Below are 14846 nucleotides of genomic sequence, written 5' to 3' on the forward strand. Positions count from 1 at the left end.
CTGCTGAACACGGACACCAAATTATACACTTTTTTTTAGAGACCTTCAGACTTGGCTAAACTTGTCAACATCTGTTTTTTAGTGTTTATATAGCTGTTGTGGAGGATATCATGAAGCCTTGTTCCGATCAAAAAAACTAGAGCGTATAGTTGTTATATCATTTTGAAACGGGTCACGGGAGACCCGAACAACATAAGGGTTAAAAAGCTTTATGGCCTTACAAAAAACTGTCTAGTAGGGAAAATGTGTCACATGTAGCCAGAGTGATTACTCTTTAGACTTTTTCATTTGGAAAAATTGGGAAATTATCAAATATTACATAAAAAAAGCTAAGATTTTAGAAAAACACATTTCGGTATAGGATTTTGCCCAAATCATCACACATTCCCTCTGAAATCTTATGAACTTTACTTAAAATGCAGTATATTTTGTTACGATATTGAAACTTTGGTTTACAGTAAAGAAACAACCTCAGTACTTCATCCACCACTTTATTCAAAAATAATTCACATAACATGAAACACTAAATGGTATTTTCATACAGCCTCATCACAGTTCTCCATTGTTCAAAGCCACCATATCCTCCATCTTCTCCAGCAACCCCTTTATCATAGAGTTGCTTTTCTTGCTGCTCAGCACATGATACCTGCCCTCACATTTCTCCACGAGCTTCATCAGCTCCCCGTTCCTCAGTATCAGCTGCTCTGCGCTCTCGCCTAACATTTCCCCCCACGTGAACAACACCATCGTGCGCTTCCAAATGTCTTCCCCGAGCAAACCCATGTGCTCTTCCACTGCTTTCTTGTACTTCTGTGTGCATGTGAGGAAGGCCGGGATGAGCAGGAGGACGATTTGAGGTTTGGTTTGACCCCAGGAGACGCTGTCCAGGATGCTTTTCCTTTGCGACGTGTTTGTTGGATCCGGTCCGTCTCGCCATTTCAGACCCAGCGGCTCTGCGACCGCACATTCGCGTCCAGCTATCTGACCTCTCCAGGACCTGAATGTCTCAGAGTCATCAAGTTTGGATTCGTCTCCGCACAGGATGGTGACGCCAGCTGGGCAACGAGACGACCAGGACTCTCCTAACACCACCCTCAGATCTTTTGAGCTTATGTGACCCTGACTTGGAGATAAAAACTGTACATCTTGAGCAACCTTTGCCCTTTTACTCTCCTTCGTCTCTTCTCCTTTATCTCCCATCCCTTCCTTTCCCTGAGCTGTCTCTATCTCTTCCAGTATTTCAAGGTGCCCATTACTACTCTCTGCTATCCTCTGATCCTCCCTTTCCTTCTCCCCTTTATCTGACTCCCTTCCTGTTCCCTTTTCCCTTCTGTCGCTGACCTCTCTGGACATTAAATGCATGTCGTCTTCTGAGCTCTCAATGGCATCTGTCCCATCGAAACAATCCATGTCAGCATATTCTCCACTCTCTTCTCTGCGCAACCCTTCCTCTCGTTCTTTGAGATTCTGTTCCCATTGGCCCAGTTTCCTGAGTGACGTCTTCAGACTTCTCTCTTTGCTGTGAAGTTCTTCCTTCAGCAGAGCCAGGTCCCTCCGCATCTCATCCAACTGCTGCGTGGTGGAGTTGACGCTCTGGTTTTGCACCTGCAACTCCGACTTCCAGTTGAGCAATTCCTGTTCTTCGTTTCTTAAGTAACACTCCTTGTCCTTCAGCTCCTTCCCCTGATCTTTCAGCCCTTTCACCTTCTCCTGAAGATTGTGACCGTGACAGTTTAGTTCTTTCTGTTTCCCCTCCAGAGCTCTGAGCAAGATCCAGCTCCCTTTCCTTTTTCTCAATGTGTGCGACCTCATGCTCACATCATGCTTGTATCTATCTTTTTCCTCTACACTTGCTTCCTTTTTACTCACTTCTTCTTCCCTACTTTCCAACCCTTTCACTTTTTCAACAAGCTCTTCCTCTTTCGCATCAAGGTCATGTCCTCTTTGACTCAACTCTTCTTCGCTTCTCCTCAGAGCCTGTTCCCTTTCCTCTACTTCGTTTTCTCTTTTCAAGAATTCCTCATCCTTCATTTTCATCTCTCTTTCTTTCTCGACACAGTCTCTCATTTCCTTAGTTTGCCTTTCTGCCTCCTCTCTCCTCCTTTCGATCTCTACTTGCAGTTTGTCGTTTGCCTCCTTCAACCCCTCACTTCCACATTTATCTTTTTAAGAATGTCTTCTGTGTTCTTCGCCTGCTCTTCATATCCTTTGAGATGTTTCCTTACTTCTTCCTCACACTCCTTCAGATCCTCGTATTTTATTTTGAGGTTGTCCGTGTCTTTTCTCAGCTTCTCGTTTTCCTCCTGCAGCTCCTCAACCCTCCTTCGACTGTCCTCATATTTCTCCGCGACTTCCTCTGAGCGACTTATAGCGCGATCTCTCTCCTTCGCTATAGTTTCTACGCTATCGTTCCTTCTCGCAATCTCCTTTTCATACCCCTGAATCATGCTTGTCGTCTCCTTCTCCATCTTGTGGGTGAGCTCCTTCAGCTCTGACTTTGTCTGCTCGATTAGAGACTTCAGGTTTGAGGATCTCTCTCTCGTTTGCTCTGTCTCTCTGCGTCAGTTCTTCATCTTTCTCCTGAAGTTTTCCCATCATGTCGGCATCTCTTTTCTGCTCCTCCTGTATCTCCAGGATACTTGAGGCTTGCTGTTCAATTTCTTTTAAGTACTTGGCACATGTCATTTTCGCCTCTTCAATTTCTTTGCCCCTCTCTGAGAGAAAACATTGTGCTCGTGTTATTTCAGCCGTTTTCTTGTCGATGATTTCCGTCAGTCGGTTCAATTCGTTCTCTGTTTCCTCGTCCTTCTTCCTCTGCTCTTCCTTCCATCTCGTCCCCGTAGATTCGACCTGCTGTTTAACACTTTCAATCTCAGTTTCCTTTTCCTTCAGTTGTTTCTCCGTGTCATTAAGAAGCTGGAGTTTCATCTCCTCCATCTCTCGCTCTCTGTCTTGCAGTCGCTGCTCTGCCTCTTTCTTCTGACTCAGAATAATCTCTCCTCTCTGTTCGTCTTTCCTCTGCAGGATTTCTTCAATATCCTTTACATGCTGAATCAACTTTTCTATCGTCTTCTCTTTTTCTTGGAGTTTTTGCTGGATCTGTTTCTTGTGATTTAAATGATCCTTGTCTCGTTCCTCTTGTTTCTGCTGCCATTGTTGCTCCAGGTCTTTGAAATGTTCTTTGAGCACTTCCGTTTCCCTTTTTGCTCCTTCCAGTTTTTCCTCCATTTCTTGCTTGTAACTTAAATAATCTTTCTCGTTCTCCTCCTTTTGTTGCAGCTTGTCTGTCATTTCTTTGACACTAAGATTGATATCCCCCATCTCCTTTAGTTTTTCCTCCAGTCTTTGCTCCATCTCTTTCTTTCCTGGTCACTTTGTTGCATTTTGTCTTGGATTTCATTCATGTGCTGACGTTTTAACTCGTCTACTAGTCCGTCTTTCTCTTGCATTTTTGCCAAATGTTTTTCTCGTGATTTCCATTCATCGCTTTCTTCTCGTTTTCATTTTCTACCGCCATTTGTTCTCCTTTGGCCGCAAACTGTTGCTCCAGCTCTCTTATCTCTCTTTGTCTCTCTCGCTCCATCTCACTGTATTTTAGTTTGACGCTTTCCACTTCTTCTTTCTTCTCTCTCACTTTTCTTTCTATTTCCTCCTTGTGTTCAGCACTTGTCGTCTCCATTAGTTTTTCCATTTCATTCATTTTTCTTGCCATTTCCCCCTGATGCTGCAGTTTGAGCACTTCTACCATCGTCGCCATGTCTTTTTTGTATTTAAGATGAATCATGTCCTTTCTTTTTCGTTTTCCAACATGTGTCCTTCAATTTCGACAAAATACCCTTGCTCCATCTCTGTTATCTCTCTCTTGTTTGCCTCTATCTGTTCCTCTGTTTCTGTTGCGAACTGCTCTTTCAGATCGGCAATCTTACCATGTTTTTCTTCCTGCATTTCCTTTATTTCCTTGTCATGCTGTTGTTTGACCCTCTCTATATGTTCTACATTGTCCATCAACTTCTGATCAATTTCTTCTTGATGTTGAACTTTCATTGCTTCCATCATTTTTTCTATTCCACAGATTTTTCTGGCCATCTCTTCCTGATGCTGCTGTTTTATTTCTTGTATCTCGGTCTCTTTCTCGTGTGCTTTTCTCTCCATCTCTTCTCGTGTTGTGATTTCATTTCTTCAACTTTCATTTCTGATTCTTTCTCACATTGTTTTAAATTTATTGAGAGTTATCTGCTTTTCCTCTGAAGCGTTCTTTCTCAGTTCTTCCTGCTCTTTGTCTTTATCTTGTTTGAGTCTTTCTTCCAATCTCTGCCATCTCCCTCTTTTTCTCTTGTTCTTTCCTCTGGAGAAAATCCTCCTGGTGTCTTTAGTTTCGTCCATTTCCACTTTTAAAGAACTCCACTTTTTCCATCCACTCTGCTGTCTCTTTCTTCTGCAGCTCAATGTTTTCTTTCAACTTCTTGACCTCATTCATCCATTCTGTTTCTTCCCTTTGATGCCGTCTTCCCACTGTTTTCTCTCATGTTCCTTTTCTACAGTGGCACGTTCAAGGTCGAGCATCTTCTGCTGCCTGCTCATCAATTTCTTTCTGTCAGCTCCTCAATCTCGCTTTCTTTTAGCTCCACTTTGAGCACGGCCTTGTCCCTTTCCCCTTGGCTCTGGTTTAGTGCCACCCGGAGTCTCTCATTTTCTTCGCTCAGATCTTGAATTTCTTTCTCTTTATCCTCCGTCAGCCATCGCATCCTCTCCTCTAGCTCCCCGATATCATTCCTCCTTTCGCCCATCCTCCTGTCCTCTTCCTCCTCCTCTTCCCTCTGAACGTCGGCCTTTCCGGGCGATTTCACCTTTTTCTTCCAGTCAAAAAACCACCTGATGCTTTTCATCTCCCTCTCTCTGATATTTTTCAACTCCTCCTCCTGACGAAGCATTTTGTCTCCTATATCCTTCAGGCGCTGGTTGAACTTCTCGTTTCTCTGCCAGCTCAGATCCCTGACGTCTTGCACCAGGCCGGAAAAAGCCTCACATCTGTTCATCGCGGCCATCTTTTCCACCTTCTGCAGAAGCTCCGTCACTTTACTGGAGTCTCCATTTCCTTTCCCTCCTCCATTTACGCTTCTGATAACGTGGTACCTGCCCCGGCACTTCTCCAGGAGCCACTGGAGGTCCCTGCCTCCAGATTGGATGTGCTGCTCGATATCCACCCCCTCCCGAAGCTGATCACCGTGTGTGAACAGCAGTATTGTGTGTCTCCATACACCCTCGCCTAAAAGCTCCAGATGTTCCTTGACATGTGCCGCCTTCACCAGTGTGTCTACTCTTAGAGTCAGCAGGAGAGCGTGAGGCCCTGGAGGACAAAGGGCCACACTACTGACAATCTCCCTCTTCACTCTTTCAGGTGTGGCCCCCGCTACGCCTACCTCCCAACCAGGAGTGTCCACCACCGTCACCAGCCGCTTGGCCACCTCCGCTTGCTGACGGACGCACTCCTCTGTTACAGCCCCGCCTTGGAAGAAGGACGTGTTTCCCAGGATGGCGTTTCCAGCGGAGCTCTTTCCTGTTTCACGCTCGCCCAGGAGGACCAGCCTGACCTCGGGGTAAACGTCGAGGAGCCTTGGAGAACGAGTGGTGGGCGTCCAGCTTCTGAACCCTGAAGACCATCACCTGCAAAGGAGGAAGGTAAACAAATGTTACTATCTCTGTGAAATAAAGTTGATGTTAAATGCTGCATCACTTAATTGATTGTACTTGCAAGACAAAAACACTTTTAAAAGCTACTGAAACAGACATCAGCCACTACCTTAAGTTTCTCCATTCATATCATATATATATATCATATATATCATATAAGCGTCTTTGGGTTCAAGAAAAGCGCTATAGAAATATCATTTATTATTATTATTATATCAGTGTTAATATAGCACCAAACAACTAGCTGTGTAATAATATAGTATTATAATGTCATCCTTTGCAGAGAATGAAGTCGCGTCATGGACTGGCACTAGTAGACATGTAAGGTACAGTGGGATTTTAAAAGTTTTTTTAAAAGTAAAAAGCTGACTGCTGCTTTTTTAAATCATACTAAGAGTTGTTTTCTTGCCAGGAAAAAACTAAACTGAGTCTTTGTGGATCCAACACTTAAAATGAAATTTTTCTTATTGTACTTATACATATTGAACATAAATATAATTGTAATAGGATTCTATGTTTTTGAGAGGACCGACTGAAGAACTTACTCATTAGAGCTGCTTTGATGGTCCCTCTCTGCATCTGCGCCTCCATCTGCCTCTGTTTCTTCCTCCTCTCCCTCGCTCTGCTCTTCCCGTCAGCTTCCAGACCCACCAGGACCGTATTATCCATCTCTAAATGACTGCTTCCACCCTTCTTCCTCGCCACCATCTCCTCCAGCTTCCTTATCAGCTCTTTCACCTGCGCCCCATCTCCTTTGCTCCGGTTATCCACCACATGGTACCTGTTCCCGCACTTCTGGAGGAGCTTCTGCAGCGCCGGGCCGCTTGTCAAAATCCGCTGCTCCATGGAAACCAAACCCAATTCATCTCCCCTGGTGAAGAGCAGCATGGTGTGCTCCCAGACTCCTTTCCCCAGCGGCTCTAGATGCTCCTCTATCTCCCTGATGTAGTCCTCTGTGACCGAGGCGCAGGAACGCACCACCAGGAGCACAGCGTGGGGTCCAGACGGGCAAAGCGAGACACTCCGTACAGTCTCTCTCCTCACCCAGTTTGGGGTGCTGTTGAGCGGGTAATACCACTCCCACCCTGGGGTGTCCACCACTGTGATTTTCCTCCCCGCCACATCAGCTCGCCTCTTCACACACTCCTCCGTAGGCTTCCCGCTCTCGAAACCTCCCGCAACTCCTAGGATGGTGTTGCCTGCTGCGCTTTTCCCAGCTCCTTTCCTGCCCAGTAGGACCAGTCTGAGCTCTTGGAGAGCCGGGGGGGCGCTATGGGAGGCAGGGGGGGTTTGAGAGTCCATGGCGTCCTGCAGACTCTCATCTGTGAAGAAAGGCAGAAGGACTTCCTCACTGCATCGTACCGGGTAAGCTTAATGACACAAAACACAGAAGTAGCAACAATGAGTCATCTGCTATGTTCCACTTCTAAAACTGCATTTTAAGCCACATTTTAACTGTATTTACCATAAGAAAGTGCATTATTGTTTTAATTACATCACACATTAAGGTGCCTTTATACAACTCACACAACATCAATAAAACTAGGTATAATAAAAGGTAAGCAAAGAATCTAAGAGCTCTGACAAACTCACCACCGTTGGTGACGATGACTGGACTAAAGCTCTCCTCTGTCGTGTCCATCACCTCTCCGTCGGCTCTCTTCCTCTTTTTAGTTCCTGTGTGTCTTTTACAGGAAGAGCTTACTCACTTAGATTGTGAAAGAAAACCCTCTGTAGTGAATTTCAAAATGACGATTCGTGCCGCACAAACTGAACACAGAAAGTGGAAGACTTGTCGTGTCACGTGACCACCGTTTGGTTTTCTAACATGCTGTCATTCAGGACGACCGGAAGTGAAACAATGGCAAGGTGAGTGTCTTTGACCCAGTAACGTGAACATGTTTGCAACACACACACAAATGCATGCTGCACAGAACTGCAACGATTCACTTATAAGAACATACAGAGCGTTTACATGCATGGTGTCACACGTATGCAGACTTCTTGTCGAAAGCTGCAGAGCTTGTATACCGACGCTGCCTGTGGTGAACGTGTGTCACTTCTGTTTCCTCTACTCACAAGACACTGAGCTGCCTTGTGGTTAAAGAGTTCCTGCCTTTAAAAAGTACATGAACGTACAAAGTTGGCAGACAAAAGAATCGTACAAAGTGCATCTACTATTATCGGCTAAATCTTTCTTTGTCAAAATGTCAAGCTGAAAGGAACAGCATCACATGGCGAGGGGCATCTTTCATCAAGTGTATCTAAATATATTCTATGTTCCTCAATTTAATCAGAAGTTATAATTCTGATGCAATGATCACTTCCCTGTATTGACTATTAACGTTAAAAGTTCAGTCTTAATCTTAAACGGTAATGCTTTTTACAAATGAAAGAATTAAATACTTTAAAATAAGTTCACATCTGCTAAAAATACTACTTCATAATGTTTATTAAACCATTATGAAGGCAAATACATTTTCGTAACACACGTGGGTTTGCTATCCTGGCTCCAAGATGGTGGAATGAGCTCCCCATTGACATCAGGACAGCAGATAGCTTGCACATCTTCCGGCGCAGACTGAAAACTCATCTCTTTCGACTCCACTTCGAGCGATAGAACTATTAACGAAGCACTTGTATACTAATAAAGGACTGGCTTACCTAAAGCCAGTTGAGTAGCACTTGAAATGTTTGTCTCTATGAAACCTGATGTACTTATATGATTCTGTTTTCTTCAAGGTTGTGTCTTCCTGGTCGAATGTACTTATGGTAAGTCGCTTTGGATAAAAGCGTCAGCTAAATGCAATGTAATGTAATGTAATTCAAGTATGTTATGTCATCAACAATAAAGTCTGAAACTCACCAAAGAAAATTCATTGGGAAATGTTTACTTGGCGAACACTTCCATAGAATAAAGCTAATTTGAGTTGGTCCATATGGTGCAGCTTCAACCTGATCTCATCAGAATGCGTGACTCCACCACGCAACCTTAACACCACATTGCGTGGTGGAGTCACGCATTCTGCTACATTTGCGTGTCGGCACCACGCAAAAAACCCCAATGTAAAGTGAATGAGGCTCTTTTGTCGTGGTGCACACACGCATTTCTACAACGTCCCGCAGTGAGCTTTTATTCTATAAAACGTTTTTTAAATCTACTTTATAGCTTGTAGTAACTCACGGGAGGCTTCTTTTATTTTATTTGTATTCATAATCATTTGTATTTGTCGTCAGAATGTATTATGGTGCATTAGTTACGAATTTTTGTTCTCAAAAAACAGTGCATTGTGTGTAATACAACTGTGATTTTTATTAAATTAGTTAGTTTTTAAGGAAGGCCAGAGCTTCAGCTGTGTCAATAGATTGTTCCCTTTAGTTAACGTTATTTAAAAGATAATGATCATGTCCCCTTTATTGTATTACGAGCGTCCATTCCCATTGGATAACGGAGAATTTTACACCCGGAAGTGAGTATTCTCTTTACTGTCGATTGATTTTACAGTGATATCTGAACTACTCATCAACTCAAAAACACCAGATTATCCTTGTTAATTACACAACATTGATTGGTTTAAATTGTGTACAATGCTTTTGTATTTTCCCCCTTCGATTCGGAGAAACGAATATTTGTTCGGAGTTTTTGGATGGCAGAAGACACTACACTACCCAGAATCCTCAGCTATCGTTTGGGACTACACCATGTGCTTAGCTTGACAAACCCCGTGATCAGTCCCAAGCTCTGTGATTGGATGTTGGAGTGGCAGTGCGCGAAGTTTACACGGAGCGTCAAAAAGCACCTTGAAATGGAATGAAACCCATCGACGGCACACTATTCAAAACAGGAATCGAACGTGTCCTATCCCCCCACCCCCCCCCCCTTAGGTTGCAGGCTCCTCCAACAGTGCAACACAATAAAACAGATACACAGAAAAAAATAGTGAAATAGTGCAATAAGAGTCTATATACAAGATTGATTGGAATCTTTTTTAATTTTTATTTAACCTTTATTTAACCAGATAAAAGCATTGAGATACAATCTCATTTTCAATGCTGACCTGGCCAAGAAGTTAGCAACGTTACACATAACACATAACACACACATATAAAAGAGAACATAACTAAGAAAACAAAGACAAAAAAGCAGTCACTACATTGTGAATATGATATATTAGATAAATAATTTCTAAGTAGCAGCCAGATGAATGTTATGGATGTTGTTTCTAAGTTCAGGTGTTTCATAGTCTTATGGCCTGTGGGATGAAGCTGTCCCTGAGTCTGGTGGTTTTAGTCCGGATGCTGCGGTACCGCCTGCCAGACGGCAGCAGACAGAACAGTTTGTGGCTGGGGTGATGGGGGTCTTTTATAATCCTGAGGGCTTTCTTTAAGGTTAACGTGGTGTTTTTACTCCACTACATTTATTTTAGTTACTTTACAGATTTGGATTAATGATGTGAAATATAAACAACCCTTAAATCAGACTTTAGTTACACCTGAGTAAAATTCAGGGAAGGTGATTGTCAAGTGCCAACAATCAGGAGAGATATTTGATAGTTGGTGCTTGAGAAGACTAAACATTTATCTGCAGATCCGTATAAAGCATATTCATTACTCGTTATTCTCTAATCGTTCATTAAAGACTGCATATAATTGATATTTTGCACATCCCTTTCAAGATTTCAAGATTTTCAAAGGTTTATTGACATATCATATACACAACTACGGTGTAGTTATGCAATGAATGAAAAACTTGGGTCGCAGGTTCCTCAACAGTGCATTACAAGACATCTATCAATATGTGTGTACCTCCACCATTAAACTGTCATATTCTGCACATTTCTTATACTATCTACATAAGAGTATAATTAATGTGTATAATATCAGTTAAAATAAATGCTTCAACATAGTTAACATTGCAGGAAAGTTGATTGTCAAGTTCCAAAACAAACCATGCAATATATTAGACATTAAGCACTTTGTCAGGCTTAATATGTATCTGTAGATAGATACCCCCAAAGCTTTTTTCTTATTTAAAAGAAGACCTTAGCCTAAAGTATTCTTTAATGTTTAAATAAAGCCTTATTAGTTTGTCTGTTTTGCACATCCTCCTATCAGGCACTAAACTGTTTTGTTGTAGATATTATTTACAGTATCTTCTTGATATTTTCTATTCTATATTTATATCATTGACCTTCTACTTTCCCACTATTTTGTATGTACTCTTAATATTTAAATGTTTTCATCAAATATAACACATTCAAAAGTGCTTTACAAAAATGAAAGACATTAAGAAAAATGCATTTTAAACAGTCATTAAAAAGCAACATAATCTTCCTGCATTGCAATTACTCCAAACGTGTAATAACGTGCTTTAACCAGTGCGGGTTAAAAAACTGTCAAGTTTAAAGTGTTAACAAAATAAAATATATTGCTGTTTCTGGTTTAGTTTACGACGGATATATGTTGTTATTGTTTTGATATTTGTAACAAAAGCGATGGAAAAAACCCCACAGTAACACAGAAAGATGGTCTTAACATGACCCAGCGGTCTAGTAGTTAATAAAAAACAATAATATCAAAACAGATTATTACTACTAACTTTATTGTGAAATTAAAACAGAACGGTAAAATAATAGTTTCCGGTCTATTCTGATGCCCGATCTCTGTAGATAAATAAAGAACTACGATAGATGTGTAATATTTAATGCAGCCAAACCATTTATTACAATGCATTCATGTGATGACTTTCAAAGAGTAAAGCAAGCACCGCTGAATAAAGTATGATTTGATCTTTTACGAAACGTTTTTTTTCATATGGAATGCAGTTGGAGGTCAACCAATCACAGAGCTTGAGGACTGATCACGGGGTTTGTCAAACAGAGCACATGGTGTAGTCCCAAACGATAGCTGAGGATTCTGGGTAGTGTAGTGTCTTCTGCCATCCAAAAACTCCGAACAAATATTCGTTTCTCCGAATCGAAGGGGAAAATACAAAAGCATTGTACACAATTTAAACCAATCAATGTTGTGTAATTAACAAGGATAATCTGGTGTTTTTGAGTTGATGAGTAGTGCAGATATCACTGTAAAATCAATCGACAGTAAGGAGAATACTTACTTCCGGGTGTAAAATTCTCCGTTATCCAATGGGAATGGATGCTCGTAATACAATAAAGGGGACATGATCATTATCTTTTAAATAACGTTAACTAAAGGGAACAATCTATTGGACACAGCTGAAGCTCTGGCCTTCCTTAAAAACTAACTAATTTAATAAAAATCACAGTTGTATTACACACAATGCACTGTTTTTTGAGAACAAAAATGTGTGACTAATGCACCATAATACATTCTGACGACAAATACAAATTATTATGAATACAAATAAAATAAAAGAAGCCTCCTGTGAGTTACTACAAGCTATAAAGTAGATTTAAAAAACGTTTTATAGAATAAAAGCTCACTGCGGGACGTTGTAGAAATGCGTGTGTGCACCACGACAAAAGAGCCTCATTCACTTTACATTGGGGTTTTTTGCGTGGTGCCGACACGTAAATGTAGCAGAATGCGTGACTCCACCACGCAATGCGGTGTTAAGGTTGCGTGGTGGAGTCACGCATTCTGGTGAGATCAGGTTGTGCAGCTTCTAACGTGATCAAATCTGACATTTGCGACTCTGGAAAAGTGCAACACAAATCTTTGTATCCTCTCTAAGCATAAGGGACTAACACCTAAATCTACACTGGTGCAAAACATAACCAAGTGATTGATGCATTTCTTAACATGATGCATTTATTTCCGAACAGTCGTCTCATTGTGTGCAGAGCCTCTCATCATGCCTGCCTGCTGTCACTGAAACTTGGCATCACACCTGGTACAACGTGTTCTCCAGTCCTTTTAAAAACACATATTATATCACACTCGCTATGATTCACCCTTTCCTTCAGCACCAGTTAGAGTTAATAAAAACAAACCCTGTTCATGGAAAGGCCTGAGTCAGCCATATTGATTTGGCGCGATTAACTTGAGTGGAGTTTGTTTTGAAGTCTGTTAAGTGTTGGCTGAATACAACCATGATGGATGCCTTTTCACAACACTGCTGCTTTCTGTAAATGTCACATGAATTACGTTTTATTGGACTCACAGCAGCAAAACCACTTCCCTCAAAATGACGCATGCATCTAAATAACATACTATAAAAAGAAAAACAGCCACAAAATAATTCCACTGCAACAACACTTAATCTCAAGGTTGCTCCTTGTGATGTACATTATTCTGCCAGTTAGATGTGCTAGAAAAAAACCCTTGCCTCTTCCTGCGTTTAGATGGAAATTAAGCTATATTTAATGTTAATGTTTTGGGTCGTACTTATGGAAATTCTTCCTCTTGGTGGCAGCATATCATTAAATGAATGAATGAAAAATAACTCTTGTGCACATACAAAGTGGAGACTGAGTTCTTCCTCTTTACTGCGCTTCAAAGTAGAGGTGCCATTATGGAAAATAAAACTGCTCCAAGAAGTAGCAATAAGAGTCATAATGATGGGGGAAATGTACAGGTGTATGCACATTATATATGCGGTCAATATCCTTTATTAACCAGGTAAAAGACTCATTGAGATTCAAATCTAGTATCTTCAAGAGGGCAGAATCAACATTGTTCCAACTAAAAAATACAACTCTTGCACCAGTCCAGATAATAAGCAATACAAAAAGTTATTATGCATAAAACAGGTATCGTTTTAAAACAATTAAAGTGGACCTATCATGCTATATTTGAAACATATATTGTAGGGCCATACCTATATTAAACATGTCTGTGAATTATTTTTTTCAAAATACCAAACAGATCATGCATTTTAGCCATGCCTCATTTCGCTCTATTTGCTCTTTTCCAGCGCTGTTTTTGCAAGGGCTGATTCTGCTTTAGTGTTAGACTACAGCTCCACTTACAGGCCTGGCATATGTACTACAGCGTCTCCAGCGCTTTCCAGCGGTCTCTCATTCCCCTGAGGTGGAGAGTTGCCCATATAGGCGGAGCACCCCTTTTCTGACGTCAGAACAATTCAAATAATAATCAGCTCTGTTGCAGCCCCGTTTTTAGAGATGTGGGTATGGAGGAAAAGAGAGAGGGTTGTGTTTTCTGACACTTGGTGAGTTCCCTGACACACCGGGGACACATATTCATGTATAAAAGACGTACAAAAGTGCATTTTGCATGATAGGTCCCCTTTAAGTCATTTTTTTGCGTTGAGTTTGATGGGACATTTCGCAGAGAATGCACACGCTGCTATTAGTTTGGGGAATGTGTATATACAAGTTTTCTTAAAATAAGGCTTTACTATTTGCCAACAAAGGTCTTAACGGTGTTAATACTCGGCTAACAAATGGCTCCAAAAAGTGTAACTGGGTAACTTTCTAAGTGATGTCGATAACCCGGGCCAATTTTGGTTGCCACAGACCAGCTTTAGGCCACTTCAGTCATCCTAAATCTGACCAGTGCACTATGTCAGTCTTTTATCACTAGTCAGCCATAAGTCAAGTCAGGAATTACCAACTGAACTTCATTAAAGAGGCCACAACAGTCTGTGTTTATTTACATCCAAAACCTATGCCCTCTTTATTTAGAGCTGAGGCCTAAAACAGAGGAACTAATGGTGGAGCAGTTGGAGTAAAGAGAGCACAAACCAACACCTGAAATAAAAGCATCACTCTTAAATATGCCACCACAAACCATCAAAAGAGTGGGTTCCTCAGCACAAGACCACGCCTTTTTAAGTAGAAAACTAGGGGGACAACATTTTTTTTTTAAAAAGGAGGCAGCATAGACCTTATCTGTTTGAGCTCCAACCAGCTGTGGGTTGTGCAGCGATGGTAGATTCTACATCCTGCTCGTAAAATAGGCTGTCCAGTTACACACACACACACACACACACACACACACACACACACACACACACACACACACACACACACACACACACACACACACACACACACACACACACACACACACACACACACACACACACACACACACACACACACACACACACACACACACACACACACACACACACACACACACACACACACACACACACACACACACACACACACACACACACACACACACACACTCTCTCATGGATGGCT

The 14846-nt window shown here is 41.7% G+C and overlaps 1 protein-coding gene across 1 annotated transcript; it reads right to left on the bottom strand.

Moving 5' to 3' along the window:
• Nucleotides 1-474: 474 nt before the first annotated feature.
• Nucleotides 475-7453, bottom strand: si:dkey-185m8.2 (trichohyalin). The gene is given in 15 exon segments (XM_034230372.1): nucleotides 475-2150; nucleotides 2153-2522; nucleotides 2524-3365; nucleotides 3368-3451; nucleotides 3454-3792; nucleotides 3795-4143; nucleotides 4146-4226; nucleotides 4228-4308; nucleotides 4310-4485; nucleotides 4488-4584; nucleotides 4587-5597; nucleotides 5599-5640; nucleotides 5642-5664; nucleotides 6237-7061; nucleotides 7285-7453. Coding segments are annotated over 15 exon segments (5970 nt in total). The 5' UTR covers nucleotides 7334-7453; the 3' UTR covers nucleotides 475-549.
• Nucleotides 7454-14846: the final 7393 nt, after the last annotated feature.

This window comes from Gymnodraco acuticeps, unplaced genomic scaffold (assembly GCF_902827175.1).
Source record: "Gymnodraco acuticeps unplaced genomic scaffold, fGymAcu1.1, whole genome shotgun sequence".
NCBI lineage: Eukaryota > Metazoa > Chordata > Actinopteri > Perciformes > Bathydraconidae > Gymnodraco > Gymnodraco acuticeps.